The following is a 23,197-nucleotide window of genomic DNA, read 5'->3' on the forward strand; positions in this document are numbered from 1 at the left end:
TTTTATTATTATGTAAAGTACAATTTTTTTTTTTAAACATCATAAACTGCCTGTTTGCAAACTGCATTTTCTAAAATAAATTTCTATCTATAGTTTATTTAATAAGTGCACCCCAAACTATTTTACAGCCTTGTAAGGGATATTTTTAACCGTACTTCATCCAAGCACTGCACAAGCAACTTTGCAGCAAAACAAATGACCAATAAGACAACTAATTTATGAATCACAGATTTAGTTATTTTCCAAACCAGCAAGTGGAAGTTGTTTTTTAACTAAATGAAGCCATCAAGATTTCTTGCATTGTAAACATGATTTCAAATTTTCTGCAAAGATTGGACCAAATTGTTAGCCTACTACCTTAACTATCTCAACTAAGTGGCCCAAATAACTGAAGCAAAAAAAATCTAATACAGTTGTGTCATTATTTAACTAAGGGAACTTTTTCTGGGAATCTTGAAAGATAACTAAAAAGCTGCATGATTTTGGAAAATATGTTTAAAATTATTATTGATATGTACCATTTTGAAAGAAATCACAAGTGTTTTTGCTTTTAAATTACAGACAAGGCTTCAAGGTTGAGCACAAACATTATTTACAAAAACATTCTAGAAAACTTGTTTAACAAAAAGGAGATATAATTTATAAAGTTGACATGGAAAGCTAACAAAAAAAAAGATTAACATTTAATAGATTGAGAAAGTATTTAACTTAAATAGAAAATGCATACAGGATTTTATTTTATTTACTGTAAAGTTTGTTTTGCTTTAGGATTTGTTGGGTTTTAAATTTACACTATTTTAATACATGGCAAAATTATGACATCACTACAATGGCTATAAGTGAAACTAAAAAAAAGATACATTACAACCAACATTATAAGAACAAAAGGGTCTCAAGAGTATCAAAAAAGTTATAAAAAAGAAACAAAATTAATTGCACCTTTTAAAACAACAGGTCCAATAATTAATACATCTGATATCTGTGTCTCCACCCCCCACCCCCTCCCCATGTTTTAACAAAGTAATACATTGTAAATGGAATGATAGGTGTAGTGTAGATTAAATATAGAATATAAAGCTGTTTCACAACCTCCAGATGGGAATGTACTACAAAAAAAAACACTTTTGAACCTATGTAGAGACTGTTCTACTTACTAAAGGAATGTGATCAGTACACACCTAAAGATTTCAGCTAGGGCCTGTCAATAAGAAACTTAGAAAATCCACCTTTTATCAGCTTTTCAAGTCTAGCTGAAATAAAACTCCGAAGATAAGCATTTTTTTTAAACTGGCCGTATTGTATAATTAAATGCTTTTTACCAGCTTTAAGAAAACGGCCTTAAAATGCTGTATATCACACTTTGTTACAACACTTTTGATTAGTCAACATTTAAGTACAAATAATTTGTCACTATCCTTAATTTAGCATGCATTTTGTTTTTAGTTGTGTTATGAAAAATGGACATTTTAGAAGACAAAATCTCCTGAGCGAAGAAACAACTGTTTGTGTTTTACAGAAAACAAACATTCAAGCTGAAAACAAATTTAGCATAGTGAAGGAGATTCATGTTTCAAGAACACAAAAAAACATTTCTGCTGTTTTACGTGAGTATTCCAACAAGACCATAGATTCTGAAAAAAAATCTGTATTAAAATAAATATGTCAAAATTTTTTTAAAAAAGAAAAAATTCTTTTGACATGATACCTTGATCATTTGAAAAATATTACAGATTTGTTACAGATTTGATCAAAGGAAACAATACAAAAATCTATCTAGAGAGTCAAAAGAATCAGGCACACTGTGTAGAGTTGTTCAGGAAAAATGCTGTTAATTATGGAAAATGGCGGATCATTTGATTATCTGACATGGGTGTTATGTGTACCCATGGGAGATCTCTGACTGGCTCACTGTAGGTGGCGCTGTTACCTCCGCTAGTCTGGCGGTGTGTCGACCTCTTGGACCTGGTACTGGCTTTGCTCCTCACGCTCTGGCGCTCGGAGGCGTAGTAGTTATTGGCGGCGGCTGTGGCGTTTCTCATTGTGGTGTCGTAGCTGGGGGGCATCTCCCTCTCCCCCCGCTGCCTGGGGCCAGGGGAGGAATGTGGTGACAGTTCTGTTGTCAGGTTAATGTTATCAAACGCCATGTTTTCATTGTCATCACGAAATGCTGACATATGAGTAGGTGTTCTGTAGCGCATCTTAACAAACTCTAACTCATCGTTAGCTGAACTCACTGAAAAGCAAAAATTCAAATGATTATTTCATAGTCAAATAAAGTAGTTTTGTTTTAATTGCTAAGTTAAAATAAATGGCTTTACTAGCAACAGCAATTCCTCTTTAAATAATAACAATCATATTACTTTCATTTTTCTTATACTATACATTTTAAACTCAAATGCATTCCAAATCTAATGAACTAATAATAAAAAATAAAAACGTTATGGTCAATCAAACAGAATTCAAGTGTATAGATTCTTTAGCATAGTGTAAACAAAAAACTAGTGTAGTAATATAAAATTTAAAAACAATAAACAGAAAAGTAGCCCACATAACATTGTAACAGTGACAATGTGGAAAAGGTTACGTAAAATGTTAGTAAATCATGCATTGTGTTCAGCCATAAAAAGTGGATAACCACATAAGTAAAAAATCATAAGTAACCTCATTCTTTTCATTACTGTTTTTTTTTTAATTTTAATTCTTGAAAAAAACCAATGTAGAACTTTATTATGATAATTTTTAAATGTTGGCATGCTGAATAAAAAGCTATACTCTGCCTTAGTAAGATGCCTATGGCCTGATCAGACTTTGCTGGCTCATTAGGTACGCAAAAGAAATGTTAAAAAAATTTTAATCTGAATTTTTAAAAGTTTTGATCTCAAAAAGTGATAGTCGCTAGCATTTTTTGTGTGAATAGTTTTAAAGTTCAGTCTGAATAACAAAAACATCATCATCAGATTCACTGCCCCACCCCTCAGGGTCCACAGCCTCGTAAAAGATTTCATCCAACTCATTGGCTTGTTGAAGCTGGCTTGCTGCCACATTAAATGAGAAGTAGGTAGAATAGTTACAAATGGGAGAGCTGGCCAACATGAAAGAATGCACCTGCTGAGAGGTCAAACGATACCTCCTTGACGCGGGGGTCATGAGGTAAGGGGAATCGCAACCAGGAGAACTGGAAATCCCCTGGACACGACCTCGGCTACAATAACAGAAATGTTTCTCAGGCATTGGTGAATGGGGGAATGCGACGTCAGGCAGTGAGGGCAGGTGCTGGTGTGACCTGAATCGTCGCGTACGAGGTGTGAGCACCAGAGAGGTGTCCAGGTTGTACGGCAGTGAGTGGTACGACCTCCAAGGAGGCGGGTAAAGTGGGAGGTGGGAGTATGTATCTGAGTACTTACTGGGGTCATCCTCCTCTATGAACATGTAGACACAAACAAATGAGGCTACAAATCCCAGGAGCTGGGGAGAAATACAAGTTGGTAATATTAGATAGGCATATCCAATACGACGCAAGTTTAGTAAATAGGAAAAATGTGGAATAAGAAAGGAGAATTGTAGAACAGCTACCCAATGGTCAAATGGTTGAGGTAGGAATAAGATCCAATAGAATAGCTGACGATTTAGAAGTGAGATGGGAAGTAACATGTCTAGCCACTTGGCCAGTCAAGCTAGGAGCAAGTGAAGTGATACAAAACAGTAGAGCTTAGTTAGGTTATAGTTGAGGAGTTACAGTTGATAGAAGTTGGTCTATAGAGTCAAGATATAGAAAGGATAACAGTAGGGCTAGGAGTAGGATATTTGAACTTGTGTACATAATAAATATATCGTCCAATATAGAATTGTGTCAGTATTGCTATATTTCAGACTGGTGAATCTATACAGGATTCTAAACGGAAGAGTAAAGATCTCCATACATATAGTGTATATAAAAATCCCCTTGCATCACAACAAGTATGAGTTGAATTAACTAACATGCATTAGTTTAAATAAATGGTAATATGCTTAAAGCTCAGAAAACTTGATAGTATATTTGAAGATTCTAAATAAGCAAAAAAGCTACTGGTTGAATTAACACTATGTATTATTAATGATATGGGACAGCTTGGCCTAACCCGAAAGTCTCAAGTTCAAATCCAGATCCAAGTCAATAGAACGTCCCAAAGTCCACCCAGCTCTGATAAGTACCTAACTCATGTTAGGGAAAGTAAAGGCGGCTGGGCTAAGTGCTGACCACACCTTCCCTTCATATACCAAAGTCAAGAAACATTTGAGCTTTACGTCATCTGCCCAATGGATAGCTAGGTCTAAAGATGATTCTTTATTTTTTTATTATTTAATGATGGAGAATACATTTAGTTAAGGGAACTCACTGATAACAAACACTGAACAGCTGCATGGATGACTTCCACATAGTAATATTGTAGTATACAGCCAACAACATAAGACTCTGGGGGAATCTTACGGCCAGCCTCCTCTTCATAATCACTCTCCTCCCAGCTGGAGTTGGTCACTTCACAACCTATCCCATGCTCCAGCCACCAGCTTTTACTTTCTGTTCCGATGGTTAAAATATATCTCTCCCGATTCTATTCAAAGAGAAACAGTAGAAATGTATAACTACACACAAAACTAAGAAAAATTAAGGCATCCAACAATAAAGAAAATGCATCATCTACTTAGCTAATTAAATGTATGCGTCGAATTCTTACCCTGTTCAATATTCCGACTTCTAAATACAAACAGATGACAAATATATTCCATCCAAGCCACAATAAATTCCAAGTAGCATACTAAAAAGAGGAAAGTTTACAGGTTAAATTAATATGGTCCTAAGAGTAATAACATTATATATATATATATATATATATATATATATATATATATATATATATATATATATATATATATATATATATATATATATATATATATATATATATATATATATATATATATATATATATATATATATATATATATATATATATATATATACATACACCTATATATTCAAACATGTGCTTCATCTACCTACTACAGCTGGCAATTAGCTAATAATTAATTAACTTTGCTGATTAAACAGATGTTTTATTACAGGATTAGCAGCAGGAGTGGTATTAGCATAACATTTGCAAAATAATATTTGCAAGACACGTTTTTTGCAAATACACGTTTTTTTACAATTTCCGTTTAATTTTACTTGCACTATCTTAAAGTTACTGAGTTATTTGCAGAATGTCTGTATTAGGTTATAATTCGTAGCCCCAAAAGCAACAAACGTATCTCAGCATGATCAGCCATGTGTGTAACCCACTTTCCTCAGCAGGCTGTTTAAAAAACATGCACCAAGTACATTCAGGCACTTTACTTGCCCAGGCAACCAGTCAACAGAACACAACTAGAGCGGAACAAAATGCCCACTATATATACAAGCTCTATGGTTGAGCCACTTGATCTTTTATCACCTTTAGCAGATCACCTACTGTGACAACAGGTGTATCAACACCTACATTATTGATTAACAGATTTTGTCAAGGACTAATTTTAACTTGTTATTCAATTGCAAAAAGATACTGTTCAAGATAAAGCATGCTCAAAACTTAATAAACTGTAACAAAAACAAATACATTCTAGCAGAGAATGGGCATTGTTTTCAAAGGTGTTTATCATAAATGAATTGAGAAAATCAACATTTTAAAAACCACTACCTCTTAGCTTGATATTGTCAGCCATTAAATTTAGGTAAATTCTCACATTAATCAAACTGTTATTTCTGTTATTAAAATTTATTTACCTAAATAATTTAAAAAGCACTCAATTCAACTTAAAACTATTTTCAAAACACAGAATATTACTACTTACAGATGTAACAGTTTTAGCACGCATACAACAGATCAACATGTGACTCATTATTTCACAGCTGTGTCATAATGCAGTATTATGTTTTTTGAAAGAATGCAGTAATGATCTTTTACATTGTTAATTCTTATTTTTATAGCATTCAACTCTGTGTGTTCTCTTATTATAAGTCTGCCTCAGGCCACCACTTGCTGATAAAGCAAGTTTAATATATATCAGCTTCACTGGTACTACAATCAAGTAACTCTGAAATTTAGACCTGGCCAAAAATGGCTCCCAACAAAAATGGACACAATTAGATAGTTACAAACGGGAGAGCTGGCCAACATGAAAGAAAGCACCTGCTGAGAGGTCAAACAATACCTCCTTGACGCGGGGGTCATGAGGTAAGGGGAATCGCAACCAGGAGCTTAGTGTCCATAAAAATCACCCTGTAGATGTGAGCGTGAGGCAGAGCGATCAAATGCTAGCACAAAAATATCAATTTTTAGATCTCGGTCTGGGGACTGCAGGACGTCCCAGAGTCCACCCAGTTATGAGGAGAACCTGACACATGTTAGGCAAACTAAAGGCAGCTGGGCATAGTGCTGATCACAACATCCCTTCATATGCAGAAGTCAAGAAACATGGACTTTACACACTTGCATTATTATTAAGTCTGAAAGGAAATTTACTTATAGCTATGAGCATAAATGACAGGAACCATAAAGTCTTTCTGATGACTTTTTGAACTAAGCATATAAAAGAAACATGTTTCTTCTTCATTCTTAATTCTAGTGTTACAAGAGATTCCCTCCATCAAAATTAAGTATTACATATCAACTTGTTATGGTGATATAGGCCGTTGACTCAGATTTCAGCCTGCTTTTCTTTTTGGATTTGCTTCCATAGCCTTTGTCCAAACAAGAAAACAGTTGTTTGATTTTGGAGTGTCTCTCCTAGATGAGTGGCTGTCCCCAGCTATAAAGCCTCATTAGCCCAGGGAAACATGTTTAATTTGACTCCATTTTTTACTCAAGTACATACCACAATAATAAATGATCTGTAAAAATTGCAAGCTCCAAATATTCCCAGAATCACAACAATGATTTGAAAGAAGTTTCCAATAATTGGTGCCCACATATATCCCAGGAAATCAAACACTTGTCTCTCTACAGTGCTCAGCTGAAAGATTGAAAATATGGCATTTAATTTTATTAATGTATACTGATAACATAGTTAAGTAAGTAAATTTTGTAAAGTAAGTACAGTATGGTAGCAAAATATTTGACAGTTTACAGCTTTACAATGTTACTAAGTGGAATTGCTGCTCTTTCTGTAAAGCTGTTCATTGTCAAGAAGGTTAGGGTTGTGATACTAGTAAAAAAAAAAAACAACTTTAAAACAAACATCTACCTTAATAGCAGCTATAAAAAAAAATACTAATCAAGATTATACCATTTATATAATCACTTTTGATAAATTCAGGGACCAAAACTTAACTCTTTTAAGTTAGTAATCCTCAGCTTTACAAGCGTGACTAGTCACAAGCCAAAGTTAAGAAGCTCTACTTTTGGATTATCATGTCGGAAAGTGTAGGCCTACTTTAAAACAAAGAAATGATGGATCTACTTTAACCCTAAATTGGACAATTTTACTAATTAAGCTAAACTTCTTATAAATGTCAGCAAAGCTGAATATTTTTCTTGCTGTCTAATGATAGATGATTGGTTTGGTGTTGGTAGTTAGTGGATATTTGAGTTTGTATTGATTCAGAGTTCCCCACTAACCAGACAGGTAGAATATCCAAGGCTTAAAAGTAAACCTACTTAAAACCAGATCCAGCTGACCATCTTAAAAAAATAGATATTCTTTAAAGTTGTCTAGATTTTCCAAACAATTTAGGGTGTTTCCAAGTTATTTAAAGGGAGTATTGTTTTTTCAATCTGGAAAAGGTTAACCGTTTAACAACAACTAAAATGTTTGATATTTTCCTTTACTCTCATTAAACCAGGCATATGCTTGCTGAATTTGTACCCCTCCCTCCCAAAAAGTCAAACCCATTAAATGGTGTCACTTCAGCCTACCCCCCCCCTTCCAAAATTGCAATTGTTCTTTTTCAAAATAATAATAACTTAATATAAATTGGGAGCTTGATCAATATTAAAATATCATGTTTTAATTTACAAATACTGAAATAAATATTTGAAATGCCAGTGGGACAACACACACACCCCACACAAACATAGATGTGACTCATTTATGGACAAACCCCTTGCTTATTCTACTAACTCTGAATATATCAACATGTAATTTTTTGTAATGTTAAAAGATGCCACAACTGTGCATGTATTTTTCAAATCTAATGACTATGTGTGTTAATTAAAGTAGACACAAATAGATTTAATGGTCCGGAGTTAGTTCAAACTTGCAGAATTCAAGCTATTGAGGTTGGAGGTAGATGGGAGACTTTCATTGGATACAAGAAATTTTTGTTAATGTATACAACTGATACCACCTGCCACTAGACAAAATATACAAGAAAATCTTAGTTACGGTACTAATTTGATCTAGGTTATCAAAACTAAGACAGAATAGGGGTAGATCAATGTGCACTGTGAAACTGGGGCTGAATGGCCATAATTCATTATAGACAATGGACAAATTACAATTGAATCAAATGAGTTTGATGAGAATCATCCAGATTATTATTGTAAACATGGATGGAAAAAGTGTTTTGTCAGAATGTGACAATCCTTTGGTGTTTTAGAAATAGATGTTTAGTAACTGAATATGTTGTAAGCTGTTAATCAGCAAGTTATTTTGAATTATGTAGTCCAGTCTTTTTTGTTGCTTGTAGTAAAAACATGTATCAAGACAATAGATGTTGACCCATATCACTTGATTTTCAAAGGCATTTTATATAAAGCAGCTATTATTTACTACACGTACAAGGTAGCCATGTTGTTCCAACTGATAAGTTGATTGTCTCTTACATCTGATAGATATAGTACCATTTTATTTGTTCTGATTACTGTTAAATTATAAATTTTTTGTTTTGTTATGTTAAATATATCATTATATGTTTGAGTTGTTTGCTACTATTCATATTCAATTAACAAGAAACATACTTAGAAATTGAGCTTTTATTATTGAACTTTGTAAAATAAAAATACAGTTTTGAAACTCTTTCAAAGTTTCAATAAAAGCCTCCAACTCTTTGTAGCTGTCAAAACGGCTGTTTTGGGTAAAATGATTCAAAATCATGGTGTCCATCGTGTAACAAGCTTTCTTGTCGAGTGTGTGGCTCTAGCCTAATATTACGAGTAGAAAAGCTTAAACTGGGCAGGATTACACTACTTTGATTGGTCAGTGTACAGATACTTTCCGCTAATCTGATTGGTCAGTGTACTAAAAATCTCTGTAGCTATTTGTACTTCACTACAAATAGCCATCAAAAGGCTATTAGTAGAGAAGTACGAATAGACACTCTCCAACTAACAGATCTAAATCTAAACTAAGTGTAGTAAGTCTAGACTCTAGATCAAGAACTAAAAAAAGTATTTACATAGATTTAGAAATAGAATCCAGTTTTAGAATATTAGATCTAAATCAGATCTACCTGTTGCTGAATAAAACACTAGACTTTTAGAGTTAGACTTCATGATTAGTTTATCTTACATTAGCTAGCTAGATCTAGTCTTACAGTCATGATATTTAAGATAAGCCAATTATCTAGATTATGTGGTGCATGTATGTGCAATACTAGATTTGTTAGATTCTAGTCTAGATCTAGACTACACATTTGGTAGTTGTTTGAGTAGTCCTACGGCCTACGGTACTGAGTAGATACACTGATTCAAAGATCGGTAATCTATCATTTTAGGTACGTAAAATTGCCCGCGACTAGTAATGTAAAAAACAGGTGATTCCTTAAATTTTAATAATTATTTCACATTTTAAGGAGGATTTATGATTTGAAAAATACAAAAACGTTTCCTTGTTTCATTTATAAACAATTAAATCTTTTCAGTAATAAATGAATACTAGCGATGTTTCCAACATATGAAACCATGCTCATTTACTTTAGCAGCCACCTTGTTTATTTTTTTTTATTGTAAACTTATAGCGTGAGATTCAGGGGGAAGCCATTCTAACTTACAGATGGCCGCTTTTTAGCAAATCCTGCTCTCAAACTCAAACACTGCTGTTTTAAGTTAATTTCTTGCCTATATTGATTTATTTAGCCATTGATTTAGGGTTATTATTAATTTATCTATATTTAATACAAATATATCACAATAGCCTATAGGCCTACTTCTATAATCTATTATAAAGCCTTGATACTTGATATTATTTGATGTGGTAACTTTTTCGTACATTATTAGCCGCGGGCGATTTTACGTACCTAAAACGAAAGATTACCCAAAGATCATTCTGTGACTCTAGATAAAAGATATAGATCTAGAATCTAGATTTAGATACTAAGATAGGTAACTACAGCAGTAACAGGGTAAAATCTTAGTTTAGCGTCGTAAATTCGGCCAAAACTAGTAATGTAGGAGAGAGTGAATTAATGAATATGTCATTAAATATGAGTATATTTTCGTATATTTTGATAAAATATTATAAATAATTGAATAATAGATCACCATTTATGGTTAAATCAATTTAAATATCCTGAAATTAATTTTTATCAACCCTGTTCGAGATAGTAAATTTGCTATTAAAAACAGCAGCCATCTTAAGAAATTGTTGTTTAGAGTAGCTTCCCTTTTATTTCTATTCGTATGAAAATGTATTTAAATATGATTGTCTTGTTGTATAGTCCGTATTACAAAGCATTTTTTTTTAATTCTGCTCTTTAAAAACTGAATTTCCTAACAAACAACTTTATTAATTCTAGAAGCATTGTGAGATGCAACTTGTATTCATGTATTCAATCACGTTTTTTTTACTAATGTTAATTTGATCTTACTATTACTATATAGTTTGAGTTTTTTTCTTATTGTTTGAATGTTCACTATTTTCATTTCAGGTTTTTCTTTTCATCAATTAGTGATTCTATCGTAACTTATGAAATTTTTTGCTTCTCTTTACCTTAATTAAACCCCAAACTCCGTCATATTTTTTTTTGTCAATGTCACAAGTCATAATGTAAAAAATTACGCTTCACTCTGCCTTATCTAAGATCTCTAACCATAATTTTGACAACATTAAATGTTTGTCATCATTTATATATACAGAGAGACAAAATGTATTATCCACCAGCTTCCCTCGTAAAACATCATCTAAAACAATGAGCCAGTCCACCCCTTAAGTGCGTGTTGTCATTATGGTCGATCGCAAGTCTCCACCTGCCAGACACATGTTGGTTATCCTTTGTTGTCAAATTGTCAATATCAAGTACACAAGTGAGTGATATGGGGTTGTCCATAAATGATGTCACATATGATTTGCTTCGGGAGTGAGTGAAGATTTGTGACGTCAACTCAGGCGGCTTTGCAATTTATGACGTGTCGGTCTCATGAAAGGAGGTGAACGGGGAAAAATACCTAGGTGGTTGATGGAGAACCTCTATAATGCTTTGTTCAATCAAAATAACGATAAATAAGCATTAGTATACGTATACCTTGCTTAAAACGAATCATCACAAATGTTGCAAGCCTGCTAGTTTAAGACATTTGGCAAAATGGCCTCAACACATTATCCCCGTCAAAAAGGCTTGCCACCAAATGCCTGCCGACGAATAAGCCGCGTCTAATGCGGGGGTGTTAGGAATATGGCCATTAGCATGGGCCGTGTTAGAGCACCAGTAGGCTATCGCGCTTTGTAAGATGACGTAAATACTTAAATTCAATTTCGCTAAACTGCGCGAAAATTTAGTAATGTTCCATCGTTTGAGGAAATTTATTTTCTTGGACTTAAATTGAAATATCATGTTGACTGTCTGGCTCTTAATTTCCGAATATCACTTTTAATGTATCAAGATTCAGAACTATAATTTACTTTAATATAAGTGTCATCTTATCGTTTATTGTGGTTTTTATAAAGCGCAGAGCAGCTACAAAATCGGGCGGCCATCCTGTTTTCACCAAGCTTCTTTTGGAGCTTAATATGGGTAGTCTAGTTCTATACGGTGTGAGCTTAATACATTTTTAAAGGGCCGAAAGTCTCAAGACAGCAAGCTTGCAGAAATAACTACGTACGTTTAAATGGACGAGTGATAGATGTGTTAGGGGCTGTTTAATGAACACCAACTTATGTAATCATAATGAACGTTGCAAAAGCGTCAAAAAGGCAGTGGTTGTTGTTTTTTTTTTCTATAAAATTAGCCTAACGGTCGGCGGTACCGCTACATGACGTCACGTGCGAGCGTTAACTCGGTGACGATCTGCTAAGTGGGGGAATGAAAAAGGTGGGGTCATTTCTTGACCCTTCTTAATAGTTCTTTCGTCCCCACTGAGAAAATGGATCACCAATGAATGACGCGTCATACTTCTACATCTGGTCTTTCTCCCACAACCATCCAGTTTTCACGAGAAATAAAACCCTGACCCGGCTCCAAAATCACATCGCTGAGTTCTACTCAACTTCTCCCCACCACAAATCACAATTTCTATCTGAAACAATATGTTCATGTTTGCTATGTAATAATGCACGCTGTCATTACTATCTTAAGAGCGACGTCATTTATGAGCGATCTAATATTGATTTGCTTACTGCAAATAAAGTGTTCAAAAGTTCGACCTCCCAACAATTGTTGTGGTCTTGGATGCACACTATTAAGTCTGATAAGGTCTATTAGTCATTCATGTCAACTATATTAAAAAAAAAGAAAAATCACTATACAGGGGGTCATCCATAAATGATGTCACGCTTTTTTTGACGATTTTTACCTCCCCCCCCCTCCCCTCCGTCACACGTCGTCACAAAAAGCCAGACCCCCTTCCCTAAAATGACGTCACACCTCAGCCTACAACCCCCCTCAAAATTGCAGTTGAATTGTTTTTAAACAGCTATATTTTTCCAAAATCTTGTCTGAACTCTGTCAAAATAGAGTATTTTAATCAATTGTTATTACAATGTATTAAAACAGTTTTTTAAAACGCAAAATAACGTCTATAATTCGTTTTGTAACATTGCTTTTTTAAAATGCAAAAGTGTGACGTCGCACCATCTGAACCCCTCCCCCTCATCACACAACGTCACAAAATTACGGACCCCCTCCCCCCTACGAGTGTGACGTCATTTATGGACGACCCCCCCCCCCCCCCGGCATATATTAAAACAATACAAAACAATCATATTAAACCACAAAATCAACACAAAAGACATGCGAATAGACAATTTATTGTTTTTAAAACATGGCCGCTGCTTGTATTTACTCATTGTTGTCTCGAACGGGGTAGTTTAAAGTTTATTCCAGGTTATTTATGACTGGTTTGGTCTTGGATTGTGATTTGTTATTCAATTATCTGTTATATTGTGTAAAATATGACATAAATATGGCCAATTGAAAGAAATATTCATTAGTTACCTTCATCGCACATTACTAGCTACGTTGGAATTTACGACGCTAAACTAAGATTTTACCCAGTAACAGTACACTGTAAGTCACTGTAGTGTACAGTGTAGGCCTACAGTACACTAAAACAAAATATTTAAAATATCCTGATTAAGTTCTAGAGGCCTAACTAGTAACTAGATCTAGATCTATAAAATATTAGAAATTAGGGCCTAGATTTCTAGATCTAGAATCTAGACTAATAGCAATATTATTAGATTAATAAAAAAAAATGTGTGTTCTTTGAACTCTACGCGTTAGCCGTTAAGTTACGGTTCCTTACCAACTGAAGAATAAACAAAACAACAAGTGTCGTGCGGAGGGCTTTTGTAAAACATTTTTCCTCAACTTGCATATTTATCATTTTCAAGGCTCTTCCATATAAGTCCTTGTATCTGCAGTTCTTAGCAGAGACGGGGGATATCAGAAAAACTTTCATGTCATGTTTTGATCTCACAGACCAGTCACTGGGAAAATCACATCGATTGTGTGTGACATTACTTAGCTTAGTTTTTAAAACTCAACCCTAAAAACCTTACGCCATACGCATACGGAACTGAATTGTTTCTAGATTCTAGTATAGACTAGATATTCTAAAACGGTTGAGAATATTTTAAACAAAATAAATTATAATTTTAAAACGTTGGAAATGTATATTTCTCTCATTCTAGTTAAGATAAAATACAGAAAAGATGTATAAAATAGTTTGTATTCATACGCATATGAATCATGACTCTGTGCTTGTTCACCTTTCTATTTCTGAAATTCCAATACGAACTATTTTAAAAAATCTTCGACGAAGGGGAATAATAAGGAGAAGTTAAAAACATTAAACAAATACGGTTATCATTCCTTAATATATTAGCTCTGCTGTTTTTCATTTGGTCACTCAAAAGATGGCAGGAAGCAGAGGCGTAGCGAGGGGGGTGCGAGGGTGCGGACCGCACCGGGTGACACCATTTAGGGGGGTGACACCAAGGCAAAAAATAGTAAAAATATATAGAGAAAATTTGTTCGAGGGGGGGGGGGTTCAAATCGAAAGTTCGAGGGGGGGGGGGGGGGGGGTGCAAATCGAAAATTGAAAGGTTGTCCCCGGGAAGAGTCGCTACGCCTCTGGGGGGGGTGACACCATTAAGTGCCACACCGGGTGACACCCGACCTCGCTACGCCACTGGCAGGAAGTACATGGCCAGTTCCTTTATTAATTCGTTTCATAGCAGGGCGCTTTTTTTTTAATTACGGGAAAAAAAACAAGACTACTAACAATCGCAATATAATTATACATAGTCGAGTCTATATGAAAAGACAATGGCAACAAAACCATGACAAAAATGAAAATAAGGATAGACTAGCCACCAAATTAAACGTTACGTACGATTTGGAAAATTTTCAATTCATAACACACAAAAGCAGAGGCTGAGCGTGTTGGGTAGGGGAGGAGCCTTAGGGGTCATCCATAAATGACGTCACGCTTTTTTGGACGATTTTTACCTCCCCCCCCCCCCCTCCCCTCCGTCACACGTCGTCACAAAAAGCCAGACCCCCCCCCCCCTAAAATGACGTCACACCTCAACCTACAACCCCCCTCAAAATTGCAGTTGAATTTTTTAAAAAACATCGACATTTTTCCAAAATCTAGTCTAAACTATTACAATTTATTAAAACAGTTATCTAAAACGCAAAATAACGTCTAAAATTCGTTTTCTAACATTGCTTTTTTATAATGCAAAAATGTGGCGTCGCAACATCTGAACCCCCCCTCCCCCTCATCACACATCGTCACAAAATTACGGACCCCCCTCCCCCCTACAAGCGTGACGTCATTTATGGATGGCCCCTTAGATCAATTTTAGCGCCCCCTCCCTGCTCCCCGGAGAAAACAGTCTGAAAGAAACACTGCTTGTCAACGCAGTAAATGGTCTTACTTATGGGAGAGGAGGGTCCGTAATTTTGTGACGCTATGTGATGGGGGGGGGGGGGGCAGTTAGTGTGACACCACACTTTTGCAATATATATATATATATATATATATATATATATATATATATATATATATATATATATATATATATATATATATATATATATATATATACATATATATATATATATATATATATATATATATATATATATATATATATGTATATAAAGCAATGTTAGAAAACGAATTTTAGCCGTTATTTCGTGTTTTAGAAAACTTTGATACATTGAAATAGACATTGATTAAAATAATCTATGTTGACAGAGTTCAGACAAGATTTTGGAAAAATATCGATGTTTTAAGAAAAATTAAACTGCAATTTTGAGGGGGGGGTGTAGGCTGGTATGTGACGACGTCATTTTAGGGGGGGGGGGGTCTGGCGTTTTGTGTGACATTGTGTGACGGAGAATAGAACCATGAATACATTTTATTATTTATTTTCTTAATATATTTTTTTGTTAAAAATGATAAGGCCTATAGATGTAGGCCTTCACACTAGCATGGTGAACATGTTTTCAACTGCCCAACTTTGATGAATTAAAAACTAACTGCTCGTTACTCCACCCACACCACTACCCACCTTCCCACCCCCACCCTTTCGTCCCTGAGACCACTATCAAAGGTCGTTTGTACCTGTCGCCCTGGGAGACTTATAAACAATCGTGCCTGCCCCGTTAGCAACAAATGATTTCCTGTATCCTGCTTGCTTAGACAGAGACAATACAACATGTATGTGTACGTCAAGACACGGGGATTAAAGATCGAGCATAAACATGCAGTAACGGAGGAAAAACATGTTTTCAAGAGTGATATTTTTCGCATCCTTCTGCGCATGCTCCATGGGCCATTTGTTGTGATTTCCTATGGGGTGACTGGCGGTCACTTAGAGGGCGTCTGAAGAACTAGCGGTGGAAATATTGCTTTAACATTAGATTATGTTAACCAGTGTTTCTTCCAGACTTTTTTCTCCGGGGGGATGGGGAGGCACCTGAAAATTTCGGACGGACTAAATTTTCCGGGGGGGGGGGGGGGGGGGGGGGTGGCGGTCGGACGCTGGTAAAAGTATATGTTTTCTGTATAAATTTCATTTCGTTCGGGGGGGGGGGGGGGGGGAAGGGGTAGACTTTCTTGGGGGGGGGGGGGCGAAGTCTACTTACCCCCCGCCCCTAGAGATACCTGGAAGAGACACTGATGTTAACTGTCTAGGGGTGTTCACTAGCTCCTTGGTGAGACTTAGAATGTAAAGTCAATTTTCGTTGGGTGTCAACTTGCCTAGGATGTCAACTTGCCCTAGAACATCAATTTGCTAGTTGATGTCTACTTGCCGTGGGATGTCAACTTTCTATATAATGTCAACTTACCCTAGAACGTTAATTTGTCATATGATGTCAACTTGGCCTGATATGTCAACTTGCCTTAATATGTCAACTTGTATTAAGATGTCAACTTAGATTGTCAACATACCCTACGATGTCAGCCTGCAATATTATGTCAACTTACATTGTGATGTAAACTTACCCTAGAACATCAATTTGCTATATGATGTCAACTTGCCTGGGATGTCAATTTGCCCTGATATGTCAACTTGCCCTAAAATGTCAACTAGTATAAGATGTCAACTTGCCATAGAATGTCAACCTACTCTACGATGTCAATCAACCTTCGATAGTATGTCAGAATGTCAGATTACCATGTAATGCCAACTTACCCTTGACTTAGGAGATCTACTTGCATCTAAGATGCCAACTTGCCGTAGACAACATTCCATAGGCCATAAGGGTTGTGTAAAGAACCATTTAATTCAAGATTTCTGCTAACATTATGAGGGAGGGGTAGTCGCAACTAATAGCAAAACTACACCTTAGTTGTGATACATTAAACAACATCAAACTTATATTAAAACAAATGTAATGTGTAATTTTACACCCCTCGTCTGTTCACAAATTGTTCATCCATTTTGACATAAATAACCGCTGTTAATCATTTTACCAAGTCTGTGGCGTCAACTTGTCTGAACTTGTCAATTAGCGTAAGGTGTAACTTGTGCGCGTGTCAAAATTTATAGCTAGTAAAGATGCTTGTTTATATAAATGTACTTACACACAGTGCGCAATTAAAAATTAATTTACACAAGGAAAATGGTACCGTAAACTATTTAAACTCTAAAACTTTATTTTTGTTGTTGTTTTTTTTTAAAACCAAGGCTATAACACTACACATCGTTTAACCATGATCCATCTGCCATTGCAAGACAATAACTACAGATATATGCAGGGGTGGACTGACCCGCCGGTCTACCGGAAAAAATCTCGGTGGACCCCCATATAAAATATTCCGGTGGCCTCCAGGTGGGCTTCCGAGGTCATATAGTGCTTTGATTGGTTGATTTTTAAATAATTTGTTGCGTGAATTTCCTTCAAGCTTGGGATGATCGTCAGGCTTTGAAGTGAAAACTGCACAAAGAAAATGTTAATCTGAGGTTGGGGAAGCCTTTTAAATTTCCCGGGCCTCTTGGAACAGAGCTAGTCCAACCCTGGATGCATGTAAATCTATGCTTATTGTTTGTGTGCGTGTGAGTGAGCGTGCGGTGCAGTGCGGTGCAGTGCTTAGGGACGCGCAGAGTGCGTGAGTGTTTTGTTGTCTACTCTCCATTATACTCCATATATAGATCTATCTCATACAAGCTGTATGTGTTGTTATATCAGGAATGTCAAGTGAACAACCCTATTAGAAAGTACAATATCAGTGAACTATGATACTAAGGACATAACAGAATCAGAGTTTCTTCCAGGCATCTCTTCGGGGAGGGGGGGGGGCGGAGCCCCTCGAACGAAAAGGAATTTATATAGAAAACATATACCTTTACCAGTGTCCACCCACCCCCACCCCCGGAGAAAATAGTCTAGAAGAAACACTGAACAGAATGTCAGTGACCAGAGTCTATTAGCTGTGGGCATAGCTGTGTACATATCAAAATATCGATGATCAGTATGTTATTGACTAACCGGATTCAAAAATCGTGAAAAATATTTTGGAAGAGAAACTGTGAATCGCAGTAGTGGAAACTTATTTCAAGCATTTAAAAAATAAAAGTCATTTTATTTTACAGTAAATTTACCGTGCCAAAAATATATTGAAATTTTAAAAAAAACCTCACAAGGCAAACATCCTATTTATTTTTCTTTACTTTTGTCTAGTTGAATGACCTTCCTAATTACTAGAAGGTAGCTATTGAAAAATGAGTTTTTTCCTTCAGCGAACCACGTGCTTGTTTCGACCAATGAAATTACGCGGCTAATGGCTCTGGTGACTAAAGAATTAATCCATCTATTTATGTCTGTTTTCGGCCTATATAAGCTTGCCCAAAAAGATTAATAGAAGCATAAGACATATTCTACTTCTTAAATATTTTTGCCACAACAATAACTTAAAATGTTAACTTTAACTTTAATTGCTGTGCTAGTGCTACCATGTCTAGCGGTCCTTCCATCGGAGGTATTGGAACTCTCCAACGCCATCTCCCTGTTTTCACAGAAACTGTACCAGGAGATCGCAAAGAACAAACCGCTGGCCATATACTCTCCACTCAGCGCTCACACCTGCCTCTCAATGGTGTTGTTAGGGGCGCGGGGTGACACCGCAGAAGAAATGGCGGCCACTTTACAGGTAAGTAGTTATCATGATATTTTGCATTGTTTGTACGCAGCTTATGTCATGTTTCATAATGAACGGCGTGGTCGGTGAAAAGAGCGCACGACTAGTAACCCGATGTGTCGAGTTCGGATCCCGGGTTTTAGAACATAAGTTCGGATGGGCTTAACTAATGTTAGAGAAAGAGAGTAAAGGCGTTAGGCATATTGATGATCACTATCCCTTCATAACATTTCGAGGTCACAGAAACAGGTGGACTCTACTTCATCTGCCCGACACTATGCTTGAAAGGGTAACTATTTAGAAGGCCTAGAAAGAGGTCATAGGAGAATAGAGTAGGCATATATTCTGGCTTCTCTTCCCCCCCCCCCCCCCATACTTAAAAACCTGGTTTGATCGTTAGGTTGTATAGAACTAGACCGAGGATTTTGTCGAGTGTAACCTCATTCTGCGGACTACTTTCTTAAAGGATTTAGCTGTGCAGGTCTTTACTCTAGCCTTCACCTAACCAGTCTTCAACCTGACCAATCCACTCTAAAGACCACAGTTTGTCGATTTTCTCTACTTTGCTTTATGTAGAGAAGACTTTGTTTGAGGTTGACGAAATGTATGGTTCAACATGCGGCATCTTAGCAACCCTCCTTTAGAATGTGCAAGTCGTCCCCCAACCCTTCCCCTATTACACAATTAAGTATTATGTGTCAACTTGTTATGCGCCATATAGGCATTTGGCACCTATTTTGTTTTTTTTATTTGCTTACATAGCCTTTGTCTAAACAGGAAGAAACTTCAAGGCAGCAGTTGTTTGATTTTGGCGTTAATGCGTTATTTTGGCGTTGTCTCTTGAGTAGCTATTATAGCTTTCAACTTCATCCGCCCGGGGACTTTTCGGTTCAGCAACCATGAGCTTAACCAATTACGCCTGCCTCTTTGAGTAAACATTTCAAAAGAAATGTCACATCTATTGCAACAGATATCTAACACATCTATTTGCGTTAATAGTCATGTTTTCCTGTTCGTGCCCAAATGGGGCAGATGAAGAAGAGTTTCAATGACCTCGGCATACAGGGTTGTTTCCTTTATGAAAACCAGACACCCATCAGAGTTAGGTCAACTCAGGGATGTTCTCATTACTCGAGCCTGGGATCCGAACAGGAAACTTTGGAGTTGCAAGTCGTAAGCTCTACCTTCCGACCACATCCCTGCTTTAATATTACGGTTTTATTTTTCTTTATGTTCTGTGACTATTGTTCTGTGATGATTGGAGGTGACCGACTAGCTCTGTCTTGATAATGCTGCAATCTGTAGTATTCTGAGCCAAATATGTTTTTAAATGTATACATGGTTTATCTCATGTTAAAGCACTACCGTTTTTATATATAAAAAGTTCTTAACGTTATTACATGAGACCTAATTTTTATTCTAACTACCAGTGTTTCTTCCAGACTTTTTTCTCGGGGGGGGGGGGAAGAGGGGGGGGGGGCACTTGGAATATTGTTTTTAGGGGTGGGACTAAAATTTCCGGGGGGTGTGGGGCGGACACTGTTAAAAGTATAAGTCCTCCCGAAGAGATGCCTGGAAGAAATACTGCTTACTAGTTGAGGCCTAATTATCACTCAAATCATGTAGGCCTATATTTAATCACTAGTAGAAAAAAAATGGCACATTAAAAAAAAATTGTTCTGGCAGGTGACCAACATGACAGACCCACACTCCGCCTACAACCAACTGATACAAGATCTCAATTCAGTCCAAGATGTGGAGCTGCTTAAAGCTAACGGCCTCTTCTTCAACCCTGCCAGCACCATTCTTCCTGAATACCAGGTAATTAGTACAATTAGCACGTCTCAATACTAGTCGATTACAGGGTTCTCTTTCAGGAATTTTGTTCCCTCGGGCGTGGGGCATTTTAAACTTTTTGTGTCCCAGGGCGCCGACCTTAGGGGGCGCCAAAATGGGTTGGAAAAATAAATTGAAAGCTTGAGGGGGGGGTGCAAATGGAAAGTTTGATGGGTTGCAAATCGAAAGTTTGTCCCCGGGCGCCGGGAAGGGTCGCTACGCCTCAGGGTGGGGGGGGGGGGGAGGTAGGGAGTGACACTTGACATTTTCTATACGGGTGGTCGCTAGTTGGAGTATACATTCTCTCTATATTTTTTTCCATTTCGTCCGGGGGGTTGGGGCACTTAACATTTCCGATAGGGTAGGACGCTAGTTAAAGTATATTTTTTTCATCCCGAAGGGGGGGGGGGGCGGACAATGCCACTCCCCTCTCTACCGAAGAGATGATAAAGCTCTAATCAATAAGCCAAGCCTACACTTCTATAACTGACATCATTATCGATAATTTTACTTTTATCTTAAATTTTACAATGTTTGGATTTTTATCGGCTTTACACATACCTGGCCCTAAGCCCTAAACCTTTATCATTACTCTTATAGTCTGATAGCGATACCGGCGAAGAATAGACAGGGTTGAATTGAATTTCTGCCTAAAAGTAACATTCAGTTCAGAGTATCTTCCAGGCATTTCTTCGTCGGGGTTGGGGTGGGGGGGGGAAGCTCCGCCCCCCCCCCCCCCCCCCCACCCCCATTACTGGAGAAAAAGTCTGGAAGAAACACTGGTGACATTCATATAAGTTAAAAGAACAATTTTTTTAAAAATATTATTTTAAAAGTAGCTGTTTTGTCATCCTATTTACACAAAATTGTGCATGTATCTTAATCACGTGTGGTGTGCTTGTCTTCCAGAGTGCCATTGTGAGCAAGTACGACGCCGTTTCCCAGGCCTTAGACTTCAACGCAGCCGGTGGCCCGGAAGCTCTGATCAACTCCTGGGTGGCCAACAACACTGACAATAAAATCACTGACATTCTGCAGCCGGGTGTCATAAATACTGACACTCAGCTGGTTCTAGTCAACACGATCTTCTTCAACGCGACCTGGAGCTCTATGTTCCAGGTGAATAAAACATCGAAGAAAGATTTCACCAAGCCGGATGGGTCGACAGTTCCGGTTGATATGATGAATCAGGTGTCCGGTTATCAGATCAAGCTCTCGGCCTTGAACAACATTGATGTCTTAAGAATGTCTTTCGCTAATCCGAGATTCGCGTTCTATATCGCTTTGCCCAAATCCAAACCCGATCTTGACGAAATGGAGAAAGCGCTAAGCAGTAACGACACGGCTGTAGACAGCCTCTTTAACGATTTAACAGATAAACAAGTAGAGCTCTTCTTACCGAAATTTGCCCTCTCCGCTTCAATGAACCTTAAAGCCGCGTTATCCCAAATGGGAATGCCCACCGCGTTCAGTAACGCGGCGAATTTTTCGGGAATTACCGATACCCCGTCGAAAATTAGCGCGCTCCTGCAGAAAGCTGTCATAGAGGTGCAAGAGTCTGGCACCGTGGCAGCGGCTGCGACGGCAGCGGTTCTTGTTCCAGTCAGCGCCGTGCAACCAGGTGATGTGGTCACCTTTAACGTCGACCGCCCCTTCGTGTTTTTCATTAGAGATGATCAGACTAAGGTACTATTGTTCCAAGGTAAACTGGAAGATCCTGCTATCGGTGCTATCAACATTCCTTAAAAAGCTTTACTAGCGACGAAGCGTACTGGTCGATATTGCTTTAAAATTCTAACTTAATTTTAGTTATCTATATCATATTTAAATTGCATTCAACAAATATAATCGATCGAATTTTTAAATACAATACATAATGTGCTGTTTGTAAATTCCACGTTAACGAGTTATATGTTAGTTCATACAGCGTATAGTCGGTTAGAAATGACTCGTCAAAGACTTGGTTAAACAGGCTGTTTCCTATTAGGAAAAAACACACGCCACGTAGTGGTGTGTGTTTTATAACACGAGGGCCTGCCGTGGTACAGAAACCGTTCGAAAAGTTAATAATCTATAATATATATGAACAATATATTTACACTATACTCTAGATTTTACACATTTAAGCCGATCATGATGGAAATTCATTTAGGCCTAAAATGTAAATGGCATGCCATTTGCCAGTGGCATATCTTAGGCGGTGAAAGTGGGGATGATCTCGAACGGCACTATTTTAGATATGCACTGTATAAACTGAAAAGGCTTATATTTGATTTATGCAGATGAAGTGTGCTTTTTAATTTTACATTAAA

General features: G+C 36.9%; 2 protein-coding genes across 2 annotated transcripts; one reads left to right on the forward strand and one right to left on the reverse strand.

Moving 5' to 3' along the window:
- Positions 1 to 274: 274 nt before the first annotated feature.
- On the reverse strand, positions 275 to 13,942 carry LOC131928404 (sodium/potassium-transporting ATPase subunit beta-1-interacting protein). Its single transcript, XM_059284434.1, has 6 exons — positions 13,695 to 13,942; positions 6,892 to 7,029; positions 4,716 to 4,796; positions 4,377 to 4,592; positions 3,405 to 3,465; positions 275 to 2,233 (listed from the first exon to the last, which is right to left on the reverse strand). The coding sequence occupies exons 1-6, from the start codon at positions 13,848 to 13,850 to the stop codon at positions 1,833 to 1,835; spliced, it is 1,053 nt and encodes a 350-aa protein (XP_059140417.1). The 5' UTR covers positions 13,851 to 13,942; the 3' UTR covers positions 275 to 1,832.
- Positions 13,943 to 18,799: 4,857 nt separating this feature from the next.
- LOC131928406 (serpin B6) lies at positions 18,800 to 22,775 on the forward strand. Its single transcript, XM_059284437.1, has 3 exons — positions 18,800 to 19,061; positions 20,736 to 20,870; positions 21,795 to 22,775. The coding sequence occupies exons 1-3, from the start codon at positions 18,828 to 18,830 to the stop codon at positions 22,629 to 22,631; spliced, it is 1,206 nt and encodes a 401-aa protein (XP_059140420.1). The 5' UTR covers positions 18,800 to 18,827; the 3' UTR covers positions 22,632 to 22,775.
- Positions 22,776 to 23,197: the final 422 nt, after the last annotated feature.

This window comes from Physella acuta, unplaced genomic scaffold (assembly GCF_028476545.2).
Source record: "Physella acuta isolate Inbredline_101_S28 unplaced genomic scaffold, ASM2847654v3 ptg001498l, whole genome shotgun sequence".
NCBI lineage: Eukaryota > Metazoa > Mollusca > Gastropoda > Physidae > Physella > Physella acuta.